This window comes from Neltuma alba, unplaced genomic scaffold (assembly GCF_004799145.2).
Source record: "Neltuma alba isolate B1F8T4 unplaced genomic scaffold, ASM479914v2 tig00006717_pilon, whole genome shotgun sequence".
Taxonomy (NCBI): Eukaryota; Viridiplantae; Streptophyta; class Magnoliopsida; order Fabales; family Fabaceae; genus Neltuma; species Neltuma alba.
In genome coordinates this window covers 36,265-62,585 of record NW_021634556.1, presented here as the reverse complement: position 1 = coordinate 62,585, position 26,321 = coordinate 36,265, and the positions used below count along the sequence as shown (strand labels likewise).

At 32.8% G+C, this 26,321-nt stretch overlaps 2 protein-coding genes across 2 annotated transcripts; both read left to right on the top strand.

The window, feature by feature from the left end:
* Positions 1-159: 159 nt before the first annotated feature.
* Positions 160-1,449, top strand: LOC114750971 (stem 28 kDa glycoprotein-like). Its single transcript, XM_028939613.1, has 3 exons — positions 160-603; positions 729-938; positions 1,108-1,449. The coding sequence occupies exons 1-3, from the start codon at positions 206-208 to the stop codon at positions 1,286-1,288; spliced, it is 789 nt and encodes a 262-aa protein (XP_028795446.1). The 5' UTR covers positions 160-205; the 3' UTR covers positions 1,289-1,449.
* Positions 1,450-23,448: 21,999 nt separating this feature from the next.
* On the top strand, positions 23,449-25,001 carry LOC114750972 (stem 28 kDa glycoprotein). Its single transcript, XM_028939614.1, has 3 exons — positions 23,449-23,911; positions 24,024-24,233; positions 24,578-25,001. Exons 1-3 carry the CDS (start codon positions 23,514-23,516, stop codon positions 24,756-24,758), a joined length of 789 nt encoding a protein of 262 aa, XP_028795447.1. The 5' UTR covers positions 23,449-23,513; the 3' UTR covers positions 24,759-25,001.
* Positions 25,002-26,321: the final 1,320 nt, after the last annotated feature.

The window sequence follows — 26,321 nt, the reverse complement described above, 5'->3', positions numbered from 1 at the left end:
GGGGGTTGGGTTTTGAATCCATGCATAATTGAAGTGTGCTTGTCTTCGTACTGTACCACAGTACTACTACGGAAAGAAAAATCTAAATGAATCAAAATTAATCTTCCCACAGATGAAGTCTATTTAAAGACAGCAAACCCAGGCGAGTTCCGGCATCCAAAATCTTCCTCCTCTCTCCTTTCTGAACTTTCTAAGATTAAGGCTGATGAAAACCCTCGTCGCTTTTCTGCTTGTGGCCTCGATTATTGCAGCAACAAGCCATGGCGCAGACGAAGAATCTTACCAAATCTTCCCTCTCCGGCTGAAACCCGGGTCGGGCTCTGAAGGCGCCACCGTGCAGGGCATAACCTGCGCGAGCTGGAGGCTGGCGGTGGAAGCCCACAACATCATTGAGTGGAAAACCGTGCCGGCGGAGTGCGAAAACTACGTCGGTAACTACATGCTAGGTCAACACTACAGAGACGACTCCAAAGCAGTTAACAGAGAAGCTTACTTCTACGCTCGCTCTCTGGCTCTCCCTAAAGATGGCAGAAACATCTGGATCTTTGACATTGACGAGACTACCCTCTCCAATCTTCCCTACTACGCTCAAAACGGATTCGGGTATTGTGTGTATATATATATATATATCTTCTTCTGATCTTCATTTCTTCATGGATGGATGCTGTGTTACTGTGACTTCAGATTCACTGGCCATACTGATTAACGTCTTTTATATATTTGTGAAGCGTGCAACCAAGCAACTCGACGAAGTTCTACGAGTGGGTGGATAAGGGAGAAGCACCGGCATTGCCAGAAACGCAGAAGCTCTACAACAAGTTGCTCAATCTGGGCATCAAGATTGGCTTCCTTACTGGAAGAGACGACACTCACACCGAAGTTACTGCTTCAAACCTCAAGAAAGTTGGCTACCACACTTGGCACAAGTTGATCCTCAAGTAAGTAAATAATCACTAATATTCTTACTTAAATCTCTCTCTCTCTCTCTCTCTCTCTATCTGTCATGGACACAAATCTAAGTAAAAGCTCGATCCTAAGAAGCTAGTTTGAGTTGTGTTGTGTGAGAGTCATTATGATGTTCTGATGGTATGGGGTTAATAATTATAGGAACGCGACGGAGTACGGAAGATCGACGGCGGTGGTGTACAAATCGGCGGAGAGGGAGAAGCTGGTGAAGAGTGGGTACAGAATCGTGGGAAACACGGGAGACCAGTGGAGTGACATCCTGGGAAGTTACACCGGCGGACGGACCTTCAAGTTACCCGACCCGCTCTATTACCTTAGTTGAGAGCCGGCGTCGTTACGAGATCAATCGGAGTCCACACATCAGTTTGGAGTATTCCGCCGGAGAGAAAAAGGAGTTATAAGAAGTGACTCTTTATATCAGTAGCTAAGAGACTCCCGTCGGATATCTGCTTGTCCTTTTATCTCTTTCAAAATAAAATGTATTGTTCCAAATTGATCTGTGTGAACTCTGGAACTGTCTCCTTCCGTACGCTAGAATTAATAAAAGTTTCCATCTTTATGATCTGGGTGTCTTCATAAAAGGAGTCTTATAACATATGATATCGAATGAATTTTTATGAGATGACATGAGGTTGCTGATAAAAAAAAAAAAAAAAAAGAGGGAAAGAGAGATGATATGAGGTTCAATCGTAAAATTCCATGTTGTGCGTGTAATTGAGAGAGAATTATGTATTCTCTTAATGATTTTTTAACGAAATTTTTAGGCCTAACTAAGAGATAAGCAGTATAATTATTACAAAAACTTACTATGTTATTATACACACATCCGTCTGAAGTTAGTGAATTTAATTTGTGTGTCTTTTAAATAGTTAATTGTGCAATATATATAATTTTAAATACAATTATAAATTTTAAAAATACAAGTCGTAGATTAATTTTAACAAGCATTAAGAACAACTTTTGTTTTTTTTTAATACACTTGTTTATTTCAAAAAGATTGGACCGTACCAGGGGTTTTAGCAGAGAATTATAAATTTAAGAAATTGGTTTAAAGTGTAAAAATACTATTTTTCCATGCACATACTACCTCCAGTCCTTAATATAAGACTTTGTTTGAATTTTATTTTGGTTCTAAATATGAGACCCCAGCCTACTTTGTCTATCATATTTATGTATTTTTTTTCTCAAAATAGTTTTTTTAACAATAATAATTCTAGCAAATACAATTGATTAGTAAAGATATTTTAGGGAAAACAATATCTATTTATTACAAATAACTAATTTAACTTTTTTTTCTTAATCTCTTTAAATTAGTTAACTAGCTCTTATAACACAATAAAGTTATCAATGGATTGCAACAGACTAGACATGAATATCCCGAATGAAGCTAAAATACAATATTCGTGTGACCCCGCCACACTAAAGTAGCTAATTGGGACGTGACATTTTTGCTTCATTTCAAATGTTTATGTAAATTGTTGCACTTATAAAATAAATAAATGGATAAATAAACAATTCATATATGTGTAGATTTGCATTTATGACCCATTTAAATATTGGTTTTTCGTTCTTTCAAAAAAAAGTTCAAATAGAAACTTATTATATCTAAAATATTTAAGATTATATACGAAAATTAAACTCATAATCGAAATTAAATCCATAAATTCCATGTCATCTCAACGTATACACAATGATGTTCTACTTCTAACTACCAATATCTCATTACATGGACACCATCTTTAACAAAAATTTCATAAAATTCCTTTATATTGATATACTACCTCCGGTCCTAATAATTTAAAAAAACCTCATTTATAGACTATAAATAAGATCTTATTATTAAGACAGAAGGTAATATATATGTATATCCTCTGTCTCTCTCCATGTGGGTATAAAAGAGTTATGGTACAAATTAAAACCATGTGGTGTGGTTTCATTGGTGGTTGCAGATAAGACTAATCACAGAATTAAGAGCCAACCAAATAAATGGTAATACGAAGAGCCGCAAAAAGTCAAAAGAATGAGATATGTATGATTTGATTTCGGAATTTCTGGTCCTTATATTCTGTTTGTGTTGCGATACATGCTGCTTAGTGCGTCAATGTTGAACGGCTACACTTATTTATATGTTTGGCCTTTCTGCTTGGAGCTTCCAAACCTCAAGTTTGTTGGACACAGCTTTAACATTACTTTTAAACACCTTTTTTTATGCATAGATAGAATAGCCTAAAAATCTCCCCCAAAAAAATTCTTAAATTTCAAAATTTTTTAATAAAGAATTGATGCGAAAATGTGTTGTAATTTGTTTTTTTATGTATAATCAATTGTTATTAAAGTGTAGTATCTAAGACTAATTTAGAATTTTGAAATTCAAAAAATATTGTGAATCAGTCCTGTCACAAAATGTCCATTTTTGTTCGGGCAGCTTTTTGTTGGATTGGGTTGGGTGCTTTATTTGCAGATTCGTGTCGGTATATTCGCCGCCAAAAAACAGCAAACTACAATGGTTATTTTGTAGCAGTTTAACGTAAAACCGCTATAAATCTGTATCGATTGACCCAGATTTCACTTTGTATCACATATTGTAGCGGTTATACGTGCAAATAACTGCTGCAAAGATGGCGCGCCAGGGCAGGAGATTGGCGCCAAATTTGTAGCGATCATATAGTAGTAGTTATGATAGCATAACCGCAACAAACTTTTTGTAGCGATTGTGCTAAAGGCAGAGATGAAACGTTTGATTTTGTAGCTGTTTCATATAAAATTGTTATAAATGGTTAAAATTTATAGCGGTTACATAGAGAACCACAACAAAGTGTTTAGTTATTTGACGGAGGTGCGACATGTGTCACAGACTTTCTAGCGGTTGTACAGTAAACCACCACTAATGTCACATTTGTAGCGTTTATTTTTAAAACCGCTACAAATGTTTGGCGCCTATATAAACCCTCCCCCCTCCTTCTTTCACTTTTGTTGCGCGTGTGTACGAAGCTTCTGCAGAAAATTTTTTTCAAACCCACTGGCTTTAGATCCATTTCTAGCTACCCAGGTACAAATATATATTCATTTATTAGTTAATTTATTTCATAGTCACGGCATTTAAATATTTAATTTGTGTTGTATTAATTTAATATTTATTTTATTTTAGTTTAGTTATTTAATTGACATTGATATTATTTGACTTCATATTTATATTGCATATTTGTTTTAAATTTTTGTAGTTTGCAAGTTAGTTACAATGATTTAATAATAAAATTTATCTATTTAGTAATTAATTGGGAAAATGACACATAAGAATCTTGAAAATGTAAAATGCCAATCTGGGAAGCTAAGGAAATGTAATTACAAAGAGGAAGTCCTTCCCAAATTGGAATTTTGAAATTTGGTGATATGACAAAAATGCCCTTTATCCTTTTTTTAAAAAAATAACCCAGCCCCTCCCTGATGGCTGGCGATTGGCCGCCGACCGCCTCCAGCCACCGACGCCGGCCACTGATGTGGTGGCTGCCGGTGAAAGATTTTTGTGACAATTTTTTTTTTGGGAATGGGATAATATTGGTTCAAAGTGGCGGGGGTGGGATTTGATCCCATAACCCCTTGGCCACTTAGGCCAACAAAAAGGAAGATGGTCATTGGGCCATCAAAGATTTCTTAACCTTATAATGCAAACAAAAATATAAGTTGACTCTTTTACTGTGACTCCAGCCTGTGACAACAATTTATCTGAGGATGACAAGTCTTAATTGATAAATAACAAGTCTAAATTTGATATTAACAAAGCAACTGTTCCTTCTACATAACAAGTAGCAGCATATACATTAATTAAAAATGACCATAATTTATTTTAAAATGAAACGTCTTTACTAGAAAATGACAAGTCTAATTTTCCTTATACATAACAAGAAATAGCATGTACGTTAATTAAAAATAACCATAATTTATTTGAAAATAACACGTCTTTACTGGAAAATGCCAACAATTTATTTGGCATTTCTTGTTATGTATAAGGAAAAGTTGCTTTGTTGGGCATTTCTTGTTATGTATAAGGAACAGTTGTTTTGTTAATATCAAGTTTAGACTTGTCATTTTTCAGTAAAGACATGTTATTTTCAAATAAATTATGATCATTTTTAATTAACGTACATGCTATTTTTTGTTATATATAAGGAAAAGTTGTTTTGTTAATATCAAGTTTAGAATTGTCATTTTCCAGTAAAGACGTGTCATTTTTAAATAAATTATGGTCATTTTTAATTAATGTACATGCTGCTACTTGTTATGTATAAAGAAAAATTGCTTTGTTAATATCAAATTTAGACTTGTTATTTCTCAATTACGACTTGTCATCCTCAGATAAATTGTTGTCACGGGCTGGAGTTACTATAAAAAAGTCAACTTATATTTTTATTTGCATTATAAGGTTAAGAAATCTTTGATAGCCCAATGGCCATCTTTCTTTTTGTTGGCTCAAGTGGCCAAGGGGTTGTGGGATCAAATCCCACCCTCGCCACTTTGAACCAATATTATCCCACTCCAAAAAAAAAAATGTTGGCACAAAAATCCTTCACCGGCAGCCACCACACTGGTGGTAGGCTCCAGTGGTTGGAGGCGGTTGGCGGCCGCCGGTGGCCAGTTGCTGGCAGTGGCTGCCAGTCGCCGGCCACCGGTGAGGGGCTGGGTTTTTTTTTAAAAAAAAAGACAAAGGTATTTTTGTCATTTCACTAAATTTCAAAATTTCAATTTGGGAAGTACTTCCCTCTCTGTAATTATATTTTCTTAGCTTCCCAGATTGGCATTTTACATTTTCAAGCTTCTTTATGTGTCATTTTCCCTAATTAATTTATATGACATTAGGCGTGATATTAATTTAATTACAATTATTTGTATTTATTTAATTCAAAGATCTTGAATTTATTGGTTTTTTAATTATTAATTACGAATTAGAAGATAATTATAAAATGTTTAGAATTTATTAAATCCATATCTAAGCAGTTTTGTATTTTGTTTAATTAGTTATATGTGGTTTAAATTGTTGAATTAATTAATTGTGATGATTATATATTTTGTTGTCTTCAATTTTTTAGTTTGCATGTTATTTGTAATTGTTAATGATAAAATTTATTTATTTAGTAATTAATTTTATTAGACATTAGGACTGATATTATTTTAAGGGTTAATTAATCTACAAGTCCTTATAATTTCAACCAATTTTGAATCAGGTCCTTATAATTTTTTTCCTTTTTATCAAGTCCTTATATTTTTGCCTATTTTTAATTAGGTTCTTGCATTTATTTTTCTTTTTATCAAATCCTTATAAGTTTACTTTATTTTTAATTAAGTCCCTGAATTTTTTATTCTTTATTTTATAAATTCTAATAGTACTATTCTATAAACATAAAATAGTATATATTATTTAATATTAGTTTATAAACAATAATATTCTAGAAATAATGAATTATTATAATATTTTATTTTTTTAACAAAAAAATTAATTGTTCCAAAAAATTTTCCTGAATTAATTATTTATATTACTTATTTTTATTATATAATTATTAATTTAATTTAATTATTAATATTTTATATTTCAGTATTAATCTATTTAATTAAGTTTATATTTAATTAATAAATAAAAATTAAAACTACACGGACATTATTAAAAATTTAGTGAAATTATAAAGACTTAATAAAAAGAAAAATAAATGCAAGGACCTAATTAAAAACACGTAAAATGATAAGGACTTAATAAAAAGAAAAAAAACTATAAGGATTTGATTCAAAATTAGTTCAAACTATAAGGACTTGCGGATTAATTAACCCTTATTTTAATTACATTTTGTAGTATTTTATTTAATTTCAGAAACTTGGAGTTGGTAGAAATTTTTAAATTTTTATTTATGGTTTAAAATGTAATTGTAAAATGTTTAGAATTTATTAAAGTCATGTTTAATAAATTTTGTATTTTGTATTGTTTAATTAATTATTTGTGGTTTAAATAGCATGGCTCGTCGACATGGTAAAGATCCTACTGAGCCTACGAGACCCCCTGATATCTTGAGAGGCCTAGGATGTCCGAGGAGTTAACAGAGGAGGATGAGAGGCCCATAATCAGCATGGAAGATTAAGAGATTGATGAGCATTCGATCTCAACCTGGGGGGAATGAGGGTGGATTCGAGGGTCCTGTAGAGGGAGAGGTACAGGGCCTGGAGGAGGAGGACTACTAGCAGCAGCAGCAGCAGCAGCAACAGTAGTCGCCGCGTCAACCTGGTGGACGATTGAGTAGTTGGGAGGTGGAGGTTGTGGGTAAGTAAAATAAATTATTTAATATTAATAATTAAATATCATTAATATTATCTAATTATCAATTTAATTGTGCAGACCTAGTTGGCAATAGGTCCACAAGGAGACTGAATGTGAAGGACATGCATTAGATTCAGGATGCACGTGTCACAGTCCCTCTGAATGAGCATGGGCAACCAATTGAGCTGGGAGGGCATCTGTTCAATTGATATATGGCTTATCTAGGTGGACAACACACGATGTTTCCCATCTACGAGCCCACCTGGAAGACGATGTCACACAAGAACAAGAGCGACGCTTGGGAGTTGCTAAAGGTAATTAATTAGTATTTGAAATTTAGGATGAAATATTTTCCTTAAAATAATTATGACTTACATTATGAATTTGATTTCTTACTAATTAAATCATAATTTTATTTTTTTAATTGCAGAAAAAATTTGTCATCGGGGATAATATGAAGACATATGCCCTGAAGAAGTTAAGGAACGGTTGGAAGAACAAGAGGGGCCACATGTACAATGCAAAGAAAGGCGACGGGATGAGACCGCTGGAGGAGATGCAAGCAGACGTGCCAGATGGCGTCCCTGCCAATGACTGGCCATCATTTGTCCAGCTTAGGGCGACACGTGAACAGAGGGTATGATTTTAATTTATTGCATTATTGTTATGTTATTGCCATACAAGTTAACTAAATTTATTATATTTTTATTGCAGTGTCTTTTTCGAAGAAACACTGTGAGCCACAGCCATCAGGATATCTAGCATACGGCCGGTTCGAAGTCATTTGCTGTGACCTATAATGAGATTGTGAGTAATACTGTAAAAATTTAATCAAATTATATGTACATGTATATATCTGTGTGTGAATTTAAATAATTAAAATGTTTTTTTTGTTTTATTATAAATTGGCAAGGAAGGAAGATGCAGCAGGAGGAGGGACGAACGCCCACCTATAGCGAGATGTGGCCACAGTTCCATTGGCATAAGGACGACACTCCTATATCTGAGCAGGCCGAGAAAGTTGCTGTGAGTATTTAATTATAATTTTATTGTTTATTTAGTGTTTAAATTTAATGTTCACATTTTTATTGTTAATATTATGTTAATTTTATTTCATTTGATAAAATTGTTTTGGTAGGAGAGGATGACCTAGAGTACTGCAGAGTTGCAAGAGTCTCAAGGGTTAGCTGTGGACTCCATCGCCTCACTTAGGGCAGGCTTAGCCAGACTCGAGTACTTGGGATGAGTTAGGGGGCTCAATTTTGATGCCACACCGAGTGTTGTTTACGATCGGGGCCATCATGCATCTTCTGAGACAGGGACCTCCTAGTCAGCAGCAGCATCACACCAGACCTTTTCTGGCATGAGGCGTCCTTGAGAGCCAATAGTAGATCAGCTTCGTGAGGAGCTGTATCAGGTTCATGAGGCCAGGAGGCAAGCCACATATGAGGAGTGGATTAAAGTTGCTAATGTAATGATGGAGATTGTTTGGTGAAGGGTGGCTCCTGACCTTTCTCCCCTTGTCCTGCTTGATATTGAAATTATGGACGATGATCTTCCATCCTAGCCGCCCCAGCCCCAGCCTGATGCGGATGATGATGATTTTGTGGAGTTGTCGCAGAGGGCCGATATTTGAGGATTTTTTTATTTTTATTATCAGTCACACTTTTATTTATTTATGGATTACTGTTATTAATAATTGAATTTTGATTTTCATGCGATTCTAAATATTTGAACTAGTATTAGCAGTTTTCATTAATTAAAAGTTATTTGATAAAATTAAACATGAATAAAATTTATTAATTAAATTAAAAAGTAACTATTAAATTGGAAATTGAAATTAATAAAAACAATATAATCAAATTAAAATAATATATAATTCAATTCTAATTTATTAAAATAAAAATTATTAAATTTTCAAGAAAGAATATTTATATTCGATAAACAAAACAATATTTCAAATTTTAATTAAAAGTTTATATTCGATTCTAAATAGTTGAATTAGTTTTAGTATTTTTTATTACTTCATAATTATTTGATAAAATTAAATATGAATTAAATTTATTAATTAAATTAAAATGTAACTATTAAATCGGAAATTAAAATTAATAAAATTAATATTTATGTTGGATAAAAAAAATATTTAGTGGCAGTTTACAATTTGTAGCCGTTAATAAACCGCTACAAATTGAAAAACTGCTGCAAAAATTATTGGCAGTTGCATTAACTGCTACAATGGCCAAAATTGAATTTGGCGCCTCTCGTTTTGTAGCGGTTAATTAACCGCTACAAATATTTTTGCCTTTGAAGTTACTAGCGATTTGTCATTTTGCTGTGGTTATTTAACCGCTACAAATTTTTTGACTGTTGCTTTATTCCTTTTTAACTAGCTTAGACGATCCAAAGTGCCATTTTCACTTCCATTTGAGCTTTTCTTTTAAATCTTTCCCTATTCTTGCTTACATAAATTATGGATAAGTCATGGATCAAGTTGCTGCGTATATCCCAACAATATTTGGCCCAATTAACATCATTCATAGAATTTGCTTCTACACATACAACTACTAATGGTAAACTTTTTTGTCCATGTCCTAAATACAATTTTAATAAGTGGCACCCACGAGATGTTGTGAGAGACTATTTAATTTTGAAGCCTTTCTCGCAAAATTATACATTTTGGTCTTTCTATGGTGAGCAACACGATATGATTACTCAGTCAACTCCTGCAATTTCCCGAATGGGAGTTAAAGCAAAGGAGTCTGACCCTATCAATGATGCTGTGCATGATGCATTTGGGATTCACGAACACATATCAACTGAAGAAGTACAAGAACCTGAATCAGAGCTCCTAAGAAACGAAGCTACTTGAAGTTTTTTTTTATCTCATGGATGATGTTGATAACCCTCTATATCACAGGTGCACAAAGTACTCAAAGCTATCATTCATGGTAAAGCTATATCATATAAAATGCTTATGCGGTATCACAGACAAGGCAATGTCAATGCTCCTGAAATTAGTGACTAACGCATTCCCTCGTGCGAATTTCCCATCGTCGTTTTATGAAACAAAGAAGATGACTAACAAGCTTGGCTTGAACTACATGAGGATTGATGCCTGCCCAAATGATTGTATGTTATATTACGGAGAGCATACTAGTAGAGAGACTTGTATAAGGTGCAAGACATCCAGGTACAAGCCCACAAGGAAGGGGAAAAGGTAGAAGAAGAAACCTGTAAAGATTCTAAGGTATTAGTTGCTTTAATATTTGCTTAAATTTTTCATAAATTTTGTCACTATTAAACTAATCATAATTGTTTTTTCTTTACAAATTATATCATTAATAAACTGATATAATTGCTTTATTTTTTCTTTAGAAATTATATCATTAATGAGGTAATAATATATTTACTTTATTATTTTTTAAATTATTTTATTACTTCAGTAATATATTTGGTTCATTGTTTTTTTACAATTATTTTGTTAATTAACTATTATATATTTTCATATTTCAATTCTTATGTACTTTCCTTTAAAGCCGTGCCTGCAGAGAATACATATGCCATCAAAGATAGCGAAGCATATGCGGTGGCATGATGTTGACAAAAATCCAGACAGTAAGTTAAGACGTTCATAAGATTCTGAGACATGAAAAGCGTTCAACTTAGAGTTTCCAAATTTTGCTGATGATCCTAGAAATGTCCGACTTTTATTGGCAACCGATAGTTTTAATCTCTTTGGTAATATGAGCACCCATTACAGTATATAGCCTGTGGTGTTAATTTCGTGTAATCTCCCGCCTTGGATGTGCATGAAACCTAGATCTTTTTTGCTATCCATGATCATTCCTTGCAAGAAGGCACCTGGAAATTATATAAATGTCTACCTACAACCATTGATACAGGAATTAATTGAGCTGTGGACTACTGGCATGGAAACTTATGACTCATACACGAAAAAGCTTTTCAACCTTTGCGCAGCGTTAATGTGGACAATTAGTGATTTTTCTGGGTTGGGAACATTATCCGGTTGGAACGTACATACAGGGTTGGCTTATCTTGAGTGCAACTTTGACTCTGAACCTGTGCGCCTTTCACATAGTCATAAACGGTGCTTCATAGGTCACCTGCGGTTCCTCGATTCGAAGCATAGATTTAGATTGCAATGGAATTACTTCAATGGTAAACAAGAAAAGAGGGATCCTCCTCTTGCTTTATCTAGCATTGATATATTTCAACAGCAAGAGGGTGTTGATGTTGAGTTCGGCAAGATTGACAAAGTTGAATGAGGCAGACGACGTTCTTGTGGCACATCTGATGGTCAACCAATACAGTGTCAGAAAAGAAGTATCTTCTTCACCCTTCCTTATTAGAAATTTAACTTGATCCGCCACAGTTTTGATGTCATGGACATCAAAAACAATGTGTGTGATAATGTGCTATATTTGCTAAATGAACCCGAAAAGTCTAAAGACCACCTCTCTACTAGGAAAGATTTACAGGCCTTTGGAATTCGTCCAGATGCTTGGCCTGATGATAATGACAGGTTTCAACCAACTAAATTCACATTAACGAAGTAGAACAAGGATATCTTCCTGTCAACATTAAAGAAAATAAAAGTCCCTGATGGATATTCCAGCAACATCTCAAGGTGTATTGATCTACAGGCTCGAAAGGTTACTAGGTTGAAGAGTAATGACTCGCATGTTTTGATGCAACAATTACTTCCTTTGGCATTTAGAAACACACCCCCTCCTGATATCTTTATGATGTTGGGGGAGCTGTATTCATTTTTCAAAAAGTTATGTGCGAAAGTTTTGATACCAGAGGAGCTAGACCAACTGCAGAATAAAATAATTTTGATGCTTTGTCATTTGGAGATGATATTTCTTTTGTCCTTCTTCATGCAATTTGGAGGCATTCCTTACTATGTAAAGCTGATAGATATTGTTGAGTTAAATTATCAAGGGCTTTTCACTATCACTCCATTCAAGCGTTACTAGGCAAATACGACAACTTCACGTGGACTCACTACTGACGAATTGGGCATCACATCTGTTGATTTCTCCAAGCTTATTCATCTGGGAGAATCTGAAGATCATGAGTCATACATTCTTGCCTCTGAGGAACACTAAGTTTATTATGTCGAGGACGAGAAACATAAAAATCAGAGTATGGTGGTTCACCTCAAGCCACAAGATTTTTATGACATGGGTGATGATGGTGATGACATCGTTTATGACAGTGAACCCTTCCAACCAACGAATTTTGAACTCTGAAAGAGATGACAATTTACCAATTGTTAAGTATTTCTTTTTTACATATAATTTTGGTTTATTTTTGTTACATTAATTAACATTTGTGTTTTTACTTAAATTTATGTGTTATAATTATTTCTCATTATTTGACTTTATATATTTCCTTTCAGGCAAGGTGATGAAGACTAAATTCTGAACAGGTCATTCCAAACCATTTTTTCAAAATTAGTAAGTTTTTTTTTTTTACAGAATTTTATTATTTGTAGCGGTTTCTTAACCACTACAAAATCTAAATGATACAATATCAACTAAACTGCTACAAATGTCACCAGCCATCTATAAATACCCTCACTCTCCTTCTTGTTTTTCACACCTCCTCTACTTCTCATCTCTTTTCTTTCATCAGAAAACCTTTCTTTTTTTTTCCTCTGATATTCCTCCTCCCATTTTCAAATTGTAAGTTTTTTTAATCGTTTATTTACTTTATTTTTCATATTATTTAATTTTAATTTACCAATAATTTTTTTCATGCAAGGAATTGTTTATTTTTATTTCCTACTCTTTCTAATTTATTTCTTATATTTATAAATAACATTTCAGAAATTTTTTTAATTTTTACAATTATAAAATCATAAATCTTCTAATAATATTTATTTAATACTTAAAATATTACTAAAATTTCCTTATATAACAAAAATTTAAATAAAACTTAATTACAAATTTGATAACACATTTCATTTCAAAATTATATCTGCAAATCAAAATTATCTTCAAAATTTGATTAATTTTTTTTTAAATTCAACATAACATTTTGTAGCGGTTATAAAAACCGCTACAAAAAATAAAATTAAATAATATTTTCATATTTGCCGCAGTTCTTAACCACCGCAAAATTGTTCCGTTGGTGCTATTTTTTGAAAATTTTACCATATGCAGTGATTATATAACCACTATAAATTTTGTCGCCAAATTCATCTTTCAGTTCTCGCCATACCAATTTTTTGCCGCCGACACTTAGTGGCAGTTTTATTAACTGCTACAAATCTCAAATTTCATTTCCCGCCTACCCACATTAATTTGTAGCGGTTTTATGACCACTACAAAATATCTGAAAGTGATCTCATTGATTGCATTATTAGTAGAGGTTTTATAACCATTACAAAATATTGTTGTGACTGGTTATCGTGTGACACAGTTCTCATTAACCGCTACAAATCCATTTGTTTCGGTGGTTTTTGTAACAGTTGTCAGAATCGCTACAAATCACACGTTTTAACTGTCACAAAGTACGTACTTTTTTGTAGTGATTGGGCATGAGGGCCTTATGCATGCCCTTATAACTAGTCACTAGAAGTTGCTTGGATTATTATTGAAACTTTTTAATAATTATTTCTTCTTTTTAGGACCTCATTATAATTTTTCCATATTAAAATGAGATTGAACTTTATTCATTAAAAATTATATCAATATTTTACTTTTTCTTTATTTATTTATTTTTTTAATGTATTGTTCTTTTGCATCGTCCATGGCACCCTGCACCAGGCTGCGTGCTCCGGTGCTTGATGGTGACAACACTGATAGAGTATTCGTTTTTTACAGTTTAATTTTGATCCGTTCTTTTTCTTTATTTTTTTAATGTATTGTTTTATAAAAACTTGAATTTGAACCAACAAAATTAGTCTTCATGTAAATACATAAGAATTTAATTTGGAGGTTCCGAACTTGAATCCAAGAACTTGAATTTGATTTTAATAATATTAACAAAGTTAACGTTATTAGATATAGAGTTCAAAACCAGACTTGTTAAAAACTTTTGTAGATGGGGATTTTTCCTTAATTTTGGAAAACAATTATTTATTAAATTTTAACAGGTTATATATTTTTTTGGTCTAAAGTATAGCTCTTATTTGATAATGATAGCATATCAGGCATTAATTGTTTTCCTGAAGGGTTAAACTGGTTTAAGTACTCTTAAATATTTTTTGAGCCGGCATTTAGCATCCAAAAATGTTTTAAGCAGTTTTACCCTTGACGTCACCCTTTAACCTAAAAGCTCCAGACGTCCGTTTTCTTTTCCAGCCAAAAAGAAGAAAGAAAGAAAGAAATCTATCCTCTCTCCCTCCTCCCTCCTTGCCTCCCTCCTCTATAGCCACCATAACTAGTCCCTGAGCTTCACGATTAAGACAGCAACTTGAGGTTTAAGGGAAAATGAAGAGCTTTCTTGTCTTTGTCGATAACTAATCAACCCAATCAATGTTTCAGAAGGACTACCTTTCCTCTAGGACTAGGGGATCATGTTCGGTCTCCGATTTTAACATGATTATGTCCCAGTTGGGGGAAATCAACTCTTGTTATTAGTTTCATATGGAGCATCCGCATCCACGAATATGATGGAAAATTTTCCAGAAGAAGCCCCTACATCATCACCAAATATGCCTCAAAACAAACCATTCTTATATCCAAAACATTCCTACGTATGATTTTTTTGGGGTATGGATCCGTCCATAAGACAGGATTTTACATGCGGCTTCGGTATACAAAAAGTATTATATATGCAGATCTGGATAACTAATCAAATCCGTCTTCGTCTTCAACGTGAAGCTTCAGGGACCTGATTATGGTGGCCATGGAGGGAGGGGAGAGAGAGAGGATGAAAGCTTTTTTTTCCTGCAAAATGAAACGGACGTTTGGAGCTGTTAGTCTACTGGCTGATTTGCAGCGAATGAACTTGATTATGGAAGGGATGCTCGGGTAGATTTGTTTCTTGAATGGGACAACCAAGATGGCTTCTTTGTCTTCTACATTTTGCGCGTTCTGCAGTTGGTGAAGCATATGAAACAGTAGGTATGATTCAGAGAGGGGGCGGGGCGCGATGCAATGAGGACGGATTTGAGTACATATTGCAGAGAAAATTAGAGAATTGGAATTTTTTTAATTGTGGGGTTGGCTTTGTTTGAGATGTTAGGTGGGCTATGATTTGTCTTGTTGCTGGAACTGTGGGCATGGTAGTACTGTTATACCTTCTTTGTCCTTCTCTCTGTTGAGAACGGAGAAGGATTTATCGATCACCATGGGAGGCAAGCATAGCAAAAATGGAGGAAGAGGAGAAGGGTATTATTAGCTTTCACTGATAAATACAACAATGGGGAAGAGAGAGCATGAACTTTCACAGAGATAACTGTGTTCGCCTGAGTGGGGGAGGGAGGGAGAGAGAAGATGAGGGAGGAGAATCGGAGAAAGCGGACCTGAAGAAGACGTGACAACACCTAATCACCCTTTCCGGGGCGCAGAGGGGGAAGAATTTTTTGTTCTATATTTATTGGGTAGAAAGAAAAACAATTTATATCAATATACAATTTTATGTTGATTTTGTTCTTATAAGATATAATATGTATTAAATAAAAATAAAATTATTAAATTTTAAATAAAAATTAATAAAATTTTAAAAAAAATTATTTATATAAAATATATTAAAAGTGATTTATACTGCACTGCGAAGGGTTGTGTCATACTTTCATCAAACCTTTTTACCTCAGTTAGACAATAATTTTATAAAATAATGAGGGATTTGTCAGCGTGAGCCCTGAGGTCATTTTTTAAACCTCTGAAAAAAAGCACACAAAGCAGCGAGGTCAATAATTTAAACCCCAGCATGTGGATAAAGGACAATGGGAGGATGATATGATAAAGATATGTCCCATAAAAAAAAAAAAATCCATTCAACAAATAGTTCAGAGTACATCGAGGTTTACCCAGGGTTCTAAAGTAATTTGAAGTATAATTTTACCCTTAAACCTATTAAAATGCAGCAATCTCATCAGAAGAGCCAACGGATCCTTAACGCCAGTTAACATATATGGACAGATTGGCATTTTCATTTCTGGAATGTATCCCTGCTTTCTTGACCACCTCGCCTGCCCCCATTAATGGTTGAACACCCTGCGCCACCGTCCCCCATTTACTCCTCCGATCCTTATATCCCAGGTTTAGTGAAGGCGGCTTTATTCCCCCGGCTTAAATTAGTGATTGAATCTCGGATCTGAGATGTGGGTCGCAAAGGAATTCACCCTGAGAAGCCCTGGAACTCGGTTGAGACGGAACTTCTGGAACCCGCTTCATGAGGCCGAGAGATGGTCCTGCAGCACTGGCGGTTCTTGTGGTTGTGAATCCAAGTGAGAAGATTTGGAGGGAAAAGCGAAGATGCGTTCACGGACGATTGGTGGTTGAATTTGGCGAAAGTGACAGGGGGTGAGGGAATAACATTCAAAGTGAGCATTTTGTTTCCTGCCTGGCTTCGTCCGGTGGCCAAAAAAGGAAAACTGATATCTTTAATTGAAAAACGGGGCACGCGATTTAAGTTTCAGGGGGCGCTCCTTATAGCCACAGATCACGTGGAGAAGATTTCACAGCAATGCCGCAATGGTGGACTATTAAACGAGTTTTGTAGGATAGAAGATTTTCTTGGGCCATCAATTCTCATTGTTTTGCTCTCAAAAGCCCAGCCCAGGTTCTTTTTTGAAAATTTAATTAATAAGTACGTTCAATTATCACATGTGAGTACAATATATTTTTATTGTATACAACGTATTATCAAGGGTTAAGATGCATCCACTATTCTAAAATATTTTTTCAGACGTATTCAGCACTTTAAAATATTTTGTGATGTATTTAGCATCTTGAAATATTTTTTTAGAAGCATCCAGCACCGTAAATTTTTTTTGTGCATTAAACATCTCAAGAAAATACGTCGGGGTATTAGATATACCATAAAATATTTTAGAACGTTGATGTATTTAAAAAAATATTTCAAAATGCTGAATACACTTTAATCTTATTATCAATAATGTGCAATAATCATAAGTATAGAAGTGTGAAAATGAAATATATGTTTTAATCATCACAGCCTACGTTAATAACTCCCTTTTTCAACACTTTTTCTGTACTAAAGGCAATATGGTTTTTTTAACCTTTTCCGTTACTTTGTTGCCAATTAACCTTTTCCGTTATTACAGTCAAGATCTTGTGCTACTCCAAAATAATTACTAGATTTTTAAGAATTTTTTTATAATATTTTGCGTTTCATGAGACCGTAATTTCCCTCATCTTTAAGTAAAATTTTTGAGGACTTAACTGCCGACGTGTCGTTGTGTACTGTATGGGAAAATTCACTTGACGGACGAGAGAGCATTTATATTTATATTCTAAATAACAAAAATAATTTACAAAGTTATGTAGATACGTACAGCACTATAAATATATGAAAAGGACAGGATTAGGCACGTGTATCGCGTGATTCCTGTTTCAATCACTCCTTTTCATGACACCTTGAATAATGAACCACCGGTGTTCGTTTTTTTATTTTTTATTTTCTTACTTTTTGAATTAATTTTAAAATTTAAAATCAGTTCTTTTCATCCTTGAATCTCAAATTTTACGAATCAAAATATTGATTTTAACTTTTAAAAACTCAAACTAAAGTGAGATTAAATTTTAAAATTAAAAATTAAAAATAATTACAATAAAATCTCAAAAAAAAAATCTTAGAAGTTGTTATTTTTCACTTATAATTTGTCATTAGACACACTTTGTTATTAACACATTTTAGTAATTATTTTTTATTTGATTATAATTCTTTCTAAAAATTATATTAATTTTAATTTTCTTAAAATCTGTGGTCCTTTCGCGGGGTCCATGGCGTCCGGCACCTGGCCGCCTGCTGCTTGGGGTACTCCTAACAGTAAAAATCAGTATTCAATGCATTTTTAACCGCAGGGTCCCGTCTGTACATATATAAATAAAAAGTTAAGGGAGAATCACAAATAAAGACTCTCTAATATGCAAAATGACAGATAAATCACCTGAATAAGTGAAATTACTCATAAGGACTGGGTCTCAAATTGCCATTATGAAATCATGGTCAAATTATCAAAATACCCCTCTTTAATTTTTTTTTTTAAAAAGAAAGCCACTGCCTCACCGGAATTCAGCCTCCGGCTCTGGAGCTCCGATGCCGGCAGCCTTCCTTTTTTTTTGCAACTGTTTTTTTTTTAAATAGTGGGGGAAGTGAGGTTGGGGGGATTTGATCCCCCAACCTAATGCTTTTCAAAATAAGGAATAACCATTGAGCCAGTAAATTTTTATTAACATTATAATGCAAAAAAAAAATATAAGTTAACTCATTTACTTTTGTTCTAGGTGATAACAACAATACATTTGGAAATAACAAGTTCTGATTATAAAATAACAAGTATGGGATTAAAATTTAACAACACGTTTTTTTATAACAACACACTTTGTTTCAGGTGATAATAACAATACATTTGGAAATAACTAGAGCCGGGAAAACGGGCCGAACCCGTCGGGCCGGCCCTTTTAGGCCCTGAAATTATGAGGGCCGGGCTTGATATTTTTCTCTTAAAATGAGAAATAAGCCCTGGAGGGCTGGCCATAGACGGTCGAGGGCTTAAAAGGGCCGGCCCTTTTAAGCCCTTTTATATTTTTTTTTATTTTTTAAATTTTTTTATATAATATTAATGTTATTAATTTTTTACATTGTTAATAATATTTCAAATATTTAGTTATTATTATCATTTTAAAATTAAATTTAGTTTTAGACAATAATTTATCCAATTAAATTTTTAAAAAATGGGTTAATTTGGACTTTAATAATGATTTGATTTATATTATATGCGTTGATATTTTTAAACTATATATATATATTTGATAATAGAATATTTTTATACTTATATAACTTGTGATTCTATAATTTGAATTAGAAATTCATGATATAATTTGAATTAGAAATTCATGAGTTTCAACAACAATGTTTCTCACATTAAAGTAAAATAATAGTTAGATTGCAAAATTATTGGTTTATTTTTATATTTTTATAAAAAATATGATAAATATAAAAAATAGTATTTTTTCTTAAACGGGCCAAAAGCCCGCGGGCCCGCCCTGGCCCTGTAATTTAAGGGCCGGGCCTAGCAAATTGGGGTATTTTTAAAATTTCAGCCCTGGAGGGCCGGCCCTTTTAAGCCCGCCAGCCCTGAAGGGCCGGCCCTGATTCCCGGCTCTAGAAATAACAAATTCTAATTATAAAATAACAAGTCTGGAATTAAAATTTAACAGCACCTTTTTTTATAACAATTAATTATTTTATACTTTTGGAAAATAAATTATTTATAACTTATAAAAAGTACTTGTAATCTATTAATTTGCTAAAAAAATAATTTTTATCTCCAATTTATAATCAGAACTTGAAGTATAATTTATTATAGATTAAAAATACTTTTTTATTGTTTAAATTTATAAATAAAATTGAGGAAAAATGGCAACACACTTTTTTATTTTTTTAAAATTTTTTTTAATCTATATATCTATACAACTCATTATAAATCAAACTACTTTTTATAAATTATAAATAGCACAATTTATTGTGGATTAAAAATACTTTTTGACTGCTTAAATTTATAAATGAAATTTATCTCTAATTTATAATTAAAAATACTATTTTATTCTTTAAATATAAAAACTATTTTTAATATTTAAAGAATGAAATAATAAATAATACTACAATATTTAAATACTTAATAATAAATTTTAATATTTAAAGAATGAAATAATATAAAATTTATACTATGATTTATAGATTAAAAATATTTAATTATAAATACTTTATAATTTATAAGAAGTAGTTTGATTTATAATGAGTTGTATAGATATATAGATTAAAAAGTATTTTTTTAGAGAAATAAATATATTAAAAATATTTTTTATAAGTTATAAATAATTTATTTTTTAAAAGTATAAAATAATTAATTGTTATAAAAAAAACGTGTTGTTAAATTTTAATCCCAAATTTGTTATTTTATAATGAGAACTTGTTATTTTTAAATGTATTGTTGTTATTACTTGAAACAAAGTGTGTTGTTATAAAACAACGTGTTGTTAAATTTTAATCTAAGACTTGTTATTTTATAATCAGAACTTGTTATTTTCAAATGTATTGTTGTTATCACTTGAAACAAAGTGTGTTGTTATAAAAAAAACGTGTTGTTAAATTTTAATCCCAGACTTATTATTTTATAATCAGAACTTTTTATTTTCAAATATATTATTGTTATTACCTGCAACAAAATTTGTTGTTATAAAAAAAACATATTGTTAAATTTTCATTCCAGACGTGTTATTTTACAATCAGAACTTGTTATTTCCAAATGTATTGTTGTTATCACCTGAAACAAAGTGTGTTGTTATAAAAAAAACTTGTTGTTAAATTTTACTCCCAGACTTGTGATTTTATAATCAGAACTTGTTATTTCCAAATGTATTGTTGTTATTACCTGCAACAAAATTTGTTGTTATAAAAAAACATATTGTTAAATTTTCATTCCATACATGTTATTTTACAATCAGAACTTGTTATTTCCAAATGTATTGTTGTTATCACCTAAAACAAAGTGTGTTATTATAAAAAAAACGTGTTGTTAAATTTTAATCCCAGACTTGTTATTTTATAATCAAAACTTGTTATTTCCAAATGTATTGTTGTTATCACCTGGAACAAGAGTAAATGAGTTAACTTATATATTTTTTTTGCATTATAATGTTAATAAAAATTTGCTGGCTTAATGGTCATTCTTTATTTTGGAAAGCATTAGGTTGGGGGATCAAATCCCCCCAACCTCACTTCCCCCACTATTTAAAAAAAAACAGTTGCAAAAAAAAAAAGCCGGCAGTGGCCGAAAGCGGCCACCGGCGGCCGGATTCCGGTGAGGCAGTGGCTTTCTTTTTTTTTTTTAAAAAAAATAAAGATGGGTATTTTGGTAATTTGATCATGATTTCATAATGGCAATTTGAGACCCGGTCCTTGTGAGTAATTTCACTTATTCAGGTGACCTATCTGTCATTTTACATATTGGAAGGTCTTTATTTGTGATTCTCCCATATTATTATTAGTTATTATAATTTTAAATTGTGGTTTTTCTGTATGTTCTTAATATTTCTTTCTTACAATTTTATAAAAATTAACGCTATTAATTATGAGGAAAAATTAGGTACCCATTTGAAAATTTATTTAGGAACTGGTGCCTGAAAATTCCTCCGAGCTTGAGGTCCTTAAATGTAGATAAAAAAATCCAGATGAAATTACCATGTTACCTTGACTAAAACCTTTTTTTTTCCCAAAAAAAGAAGTTGACGAGAAAAATCAGGACAAGGCAGTTTGAAGAGTGCACACCCACGAGACTGAACACCAATAACATGCAATGTGTCATTCTTAAGTGCAGATAAATTTTGTTTAGATGCAATTGGTCTTTCATTAAATGCACTTATGTTAGGTGTAGTTGAACTCCAATAACGTCTAATGTGTCATCCTTAAGTACAAATGAATTATGCGTCTAAATACAATTGATCTTCCATTAAACATACGTACGTTATGTGCACTTACAGCAGGTGCAACTGTATTTTCCTTCCATGCAAGTCAACATCTAATAGGTGCAATCCATATTTCATTATGTAAAACTTGTATTAGGTGCAATTAAACTTTTATAACATGCAAGATATCTTCTTCATGCGTAATTAAATTTAGTGTATGTGCACCTGGTCTTTCATTAGAGTCTAAGGGTATTTTGGTCTTTTTCTCTTATCATACTTATTTACACTAAAGCATCTTAGCCTCTCGTAACTTTTTGGGGACCAATTTCCAAATAGATTTTCAAATGGAGATTTATCGCTAATTTTCCCTAATTATAAAGATCAAAATCAAAATTTATGAGGGATAAAAAAAAATCTAAATGGGCACTTTGCCTTAATTTTGAAATATTTTAATTTCTGTTTAACTCTTCTCGTGTGGAGTTGTGTAGTGGACAATCAAAGATAATATAAGTTATTAAAAAATTTTAAATCATCATATCACCTATCTTGTAGAATTTTTTTTTGTTATCTGAATCTTGTAGAATAAAAATTAAAAAGACATGTAGTTTTACGTAATAAATAGTACTCCCTCCGTTCCTTATTATAAGAGACAAATAACCGAAGTATGTTGATCAAAAAAACAGTTAAAATTAGTTAAGAACAATTAATGTGTAAAAAGTATAATTTTTTCCCAAAAATGCCCTCATTAATAAGGAGAGAGAGCATGAGAGAGAACAATTAAATTATTAAAAGAAAGAGAAGTGGGAGGGAGAGAGAGTGTGAGTTGGAGATAATAAATATGGGTAAAATAGTAAATCAACACAAAAAAGTAGAGACAACTTGTAAGTGTCTCTTATATATTGAAACATGTCATAAGCATCAAATGTCTCTTATAATAAGGAACGGAGGGAGTAGTAGATAATATTGATGATAATAGGATAGCAACTCATGAACAACATGCAACTAATAGTATTACTCAAATTTTAATACTCATCCGCTACTTAATATAAGACTTAATTGTTGAGTTATTTTTTATTTTAAATATTATAAGATCAATTTTTCATATTTATCAATTTTCTTTAAATTACCCTTATGGATACTCTTTCAACCATAATCAAGTAGAAAAAGAATATAGGATATTAAAAAAGATGATTATGGTATTTTAGGAAAAATGTGTCACAATTCTTATAATTAATTAACTTACCTAATTTTTTTAATCTTATCAAATTAGTTAATAGGTTTTATATTAAGAACCGGAAAAGTATTTATACATAGATATATATATATATATACACACACGTTGTCCAATAAATATTGTATTTAATATTATACTGGGGGGGGGGGGAGTCTATACGCTAAAAAAGGGGAATCCATGGCTTGCTTTTTTAACCCCTACATGATTGAAGTGTGCTTGTCTTAATACTGTACCACAGTACCGCTACGAAAAGAAAAATCCAAATGAATCAAAATTAATCTCCCCACAGATGAAGTCTATTTAAAGAGAGCAAACCCAGGCGAGTTTCGGCATCCAAAATCTTCCTCCTCTCTTCTTTCTGAGCTTTCTAAGCTTAAGGCTGATGAAAACCCTCGTGGCTTTTCTGCTTGTGGCCTCGATTATTGCAGCAACAAGCCATGGCGCAGACGAAGAACCTTACCAAATCTTCCCTCTCCGGCTGAAACCCGGGTCCGGCGCTGAAGGCGCCACCGTGCAGGGCATAACCTGCGCGAGCTGGAGGCTGGCGGTGGAAGCCCACAACATCATTGAGTGGAAAACGGTGCCGGCGGAGTGCGAAAACTACGTCGGTAACTACATGCTGGGTCAACACTACAGAGACGACTCCAAAGCAGTTAACAGAGAAGCTTACTTCTACGTTCGCTCTCTAGCTCTCCCTAAAGATGGCAGAAACATCTGGATCTTTGACATTGACGAGACTACCCTCTCCAATCTTCCCTACTACGCTCAAAACGGATTCGGGTATATATATATATCTTCTTCTGATCTCCATTTCTTCATGGATGGATGCTGTACTACCGTACTTTTAGATTCACTGGCCATACTGATTTAATTTCTTTATAAATTTGTGAAGCGTGGAGCCATACAACTCGACGAAGTTCAACGCGTGGGTGGAGAAAGGAGAAGCACTGGCATTACCAGAAACGCAGAAACTCTACAACAAGTTGATCAATCTGGGCATCAAGATTGTGTTCCTTACTGGAAGACCCACCACTCAGACCGAAGTTACTGCTTCAAACCTCAAGAAAGTTGGCTATCACACCTGGCACAAGTTGATCCTCAAGTAAATAATCATTAATATTCTTACTTAAATCTCTCTCTCTCTCTATCTGTTATGGACACAAATCTAAGTAAAATCTCAATCCTAAAAAACTAGTTTATCAAAACCCCACATAATGGTATTTTTCGGCCTCCTGCAATGCCTTAGTTTGTAGCCTTTATGAGGTCATAAGGTCCTCCCACTTAAAGACTAACCTATTGGGTGGAGAGATTCTTAAGCTTATAAACCATACTTCGCTTAACAATTCCTCCACAAGAAAGATAATTTATATGTGTGGGTATGTAGTTTGAGTTGTGTTGTGTGTGAGTCATTATGGTGTTCTGATTGTTTGGGGTTAATAATTACAGGAACACGACGGAGTACTCGGGATCGACGGCGGTGGCGTACAAATCGGCGGAGAGGAAGAAGCTGGTGAAGAGTGGGTACAGAATCGTGGGAAACACGGGAGACCAGTGGAGTGACATTCTGGGAAGTTATACGGGCAGACGGACCTTCAAGTTACCCGACCCGCTCTATTACATTAGTTGAGAGCCGGCGTCGTTATGAGATCAATCGGAGTCCACACATCAGTTTGGAGTACTCCGCCGGAGAGAGAAAGGAGTTGTAGCGAGTGACTCTTTCTATCAGTAGCCAAGAGACTCCTGTCCCCTATCTGCTTGTCCTTTTGTCTCTTCCAAAATAAAATGTATTATTCCAAATTGATCTGTGTCAACTGTGAACTGTCTCATTCGGTACGTAAGAAATAATAAAAGCCTCCATCTCTATGAACTATGATGATCTTGATCATGTGGTTATTTTCGTAAAAGGACTCTTATAACAGGAAAATTTAAAAAAAAGATTGCTTTTTAAAATTTTAAATTAAAAAAAATTTGTTGTAATTTGTTTTTAAGTGTAGGTATTTCTTTTACGAATATAGTAATCAATATTGACTTAAAATTTTAAAATTTAAGGTTTTTTTTTTTGGATGTTCCTCTTATAATATGTCATATTGAATAAATTTTTACGAGGTGATATGAGGTTTAATCGTAAAATTCTGTGTTGTGCGTGTGTCTGAGAGACAATTATGTGTTCTCTTAATAATTTTTTAACTCAATTTTTAGGCCTAATTAAGAGATAAGCAGTATAATTATTACAAAAACTTACGATATTATTATACACACATCCACATGAAGCTAATGAATTTAATGTATGTATCTTTTAAATATTTAACTGAGTAATATATACATACAATTTAAAAAATATAAGTCATACGTTAATTTTAACAAGCATTAAAAACAGTTTTTGCTTTTTTAATACACTTGTTTATTTCAAAAAGATCAGACCGCACCAGAGGTTTTACCGTTTTAGAAGAGAATTATAAATTTAAGAAATTGGGTTAAAATGTAAAATTACTATTCTTTTCATGCACCTATGACACAATAAAGTTACCGATGAATGCAAAAGACTAGACATGAATATTCCGAAATGAAGCTAAAACAACAGACATCGAGACATGACATTTTTGTTTCATTTCAAAATGGTCATGTAAATTATTGTACTCATAAAAGCTTTATGGTAGATTTGCACTTTATAACCCATTTAAATATTGGTTTTTTTTGGTTCTTTCGAAAAAAAGTTCAAGTAGAAACTTATTATATCTAAAACATTTAAGATTATACGCATAAATTAAATTCATAACAGAAATTAAATCCATCAATTTCATGTCATCTCAATCTATACAGCCATTTGATTTCTAAACACAATAATGTTCTACCTCTAACTACCGATATCTCACTACATGGAGACCAACTTTAACAACAAATTCATAAAATTCCTTTGTATATTTATATCCTCTATATATGTGTGTGTGTGTAAAAGAGTTATAGTACAAATTAAAACCATGCAAGGTGTGGTTTCATGGGTGGTTTTGCAGATAAGGCTAACCATAGAAGAGCCAACCAAATAAATGGTAATACGAAGAGCCACAAAAAGTAAAAAAGATGAGATATGTGTGGTTTCATTTCGGATGTGGTTTCATTTCGGAATTTCTGGTCCTTATTCTCTGTTTGTGTTGTGATATATGCTGCTTAGCGCGTCAATGTTGAACGGACT

Bases quoted from the DNA above. Each gene is read 5' to 3' on its own strand.
- LOC114750971 (XM_028939613.1), top strand. From the start codon at position 206: ATGAAAACCCTCGTCGCTTTTCTGCTTGTGGCCTCGATTATTGCAGCA. The intron at 604-728 runs GTATTGTGTGTA...ATATTTGTGAAG, and splicing joins TACGCTCAAAACGGATTCGG to CGTGCAACCAAGCAACTCGA. The intron at 939-1,107 runs GTAAGTAAATAA...TAATAATTATAG, and splicing joins TGGCACAAGTTGATCCTCAA to GAACGCGACGGAGTACGGAA.
- LOC114750972 (XM_028939614.1), top strand. From the start codon at position 23,514: ATGAAAACCCTCGTGGCTTTTCTGCTTGTGGCCTCGATTATTGCAGCA. The intron at 23,912-24,023 runs GTATATATATAT...AAATTTGTGAAG, and splicing joins TACGCTCAAAACGGATTCGG to CGTGGAGCCATACAACTCGA. The intron at 24,234-24,577 runs GTAAATAATCAT...TAATAATTACAG, and splicing joins TGGCACAAGTTGATCCTCAA to GAACACGACGGAGTACTCGG.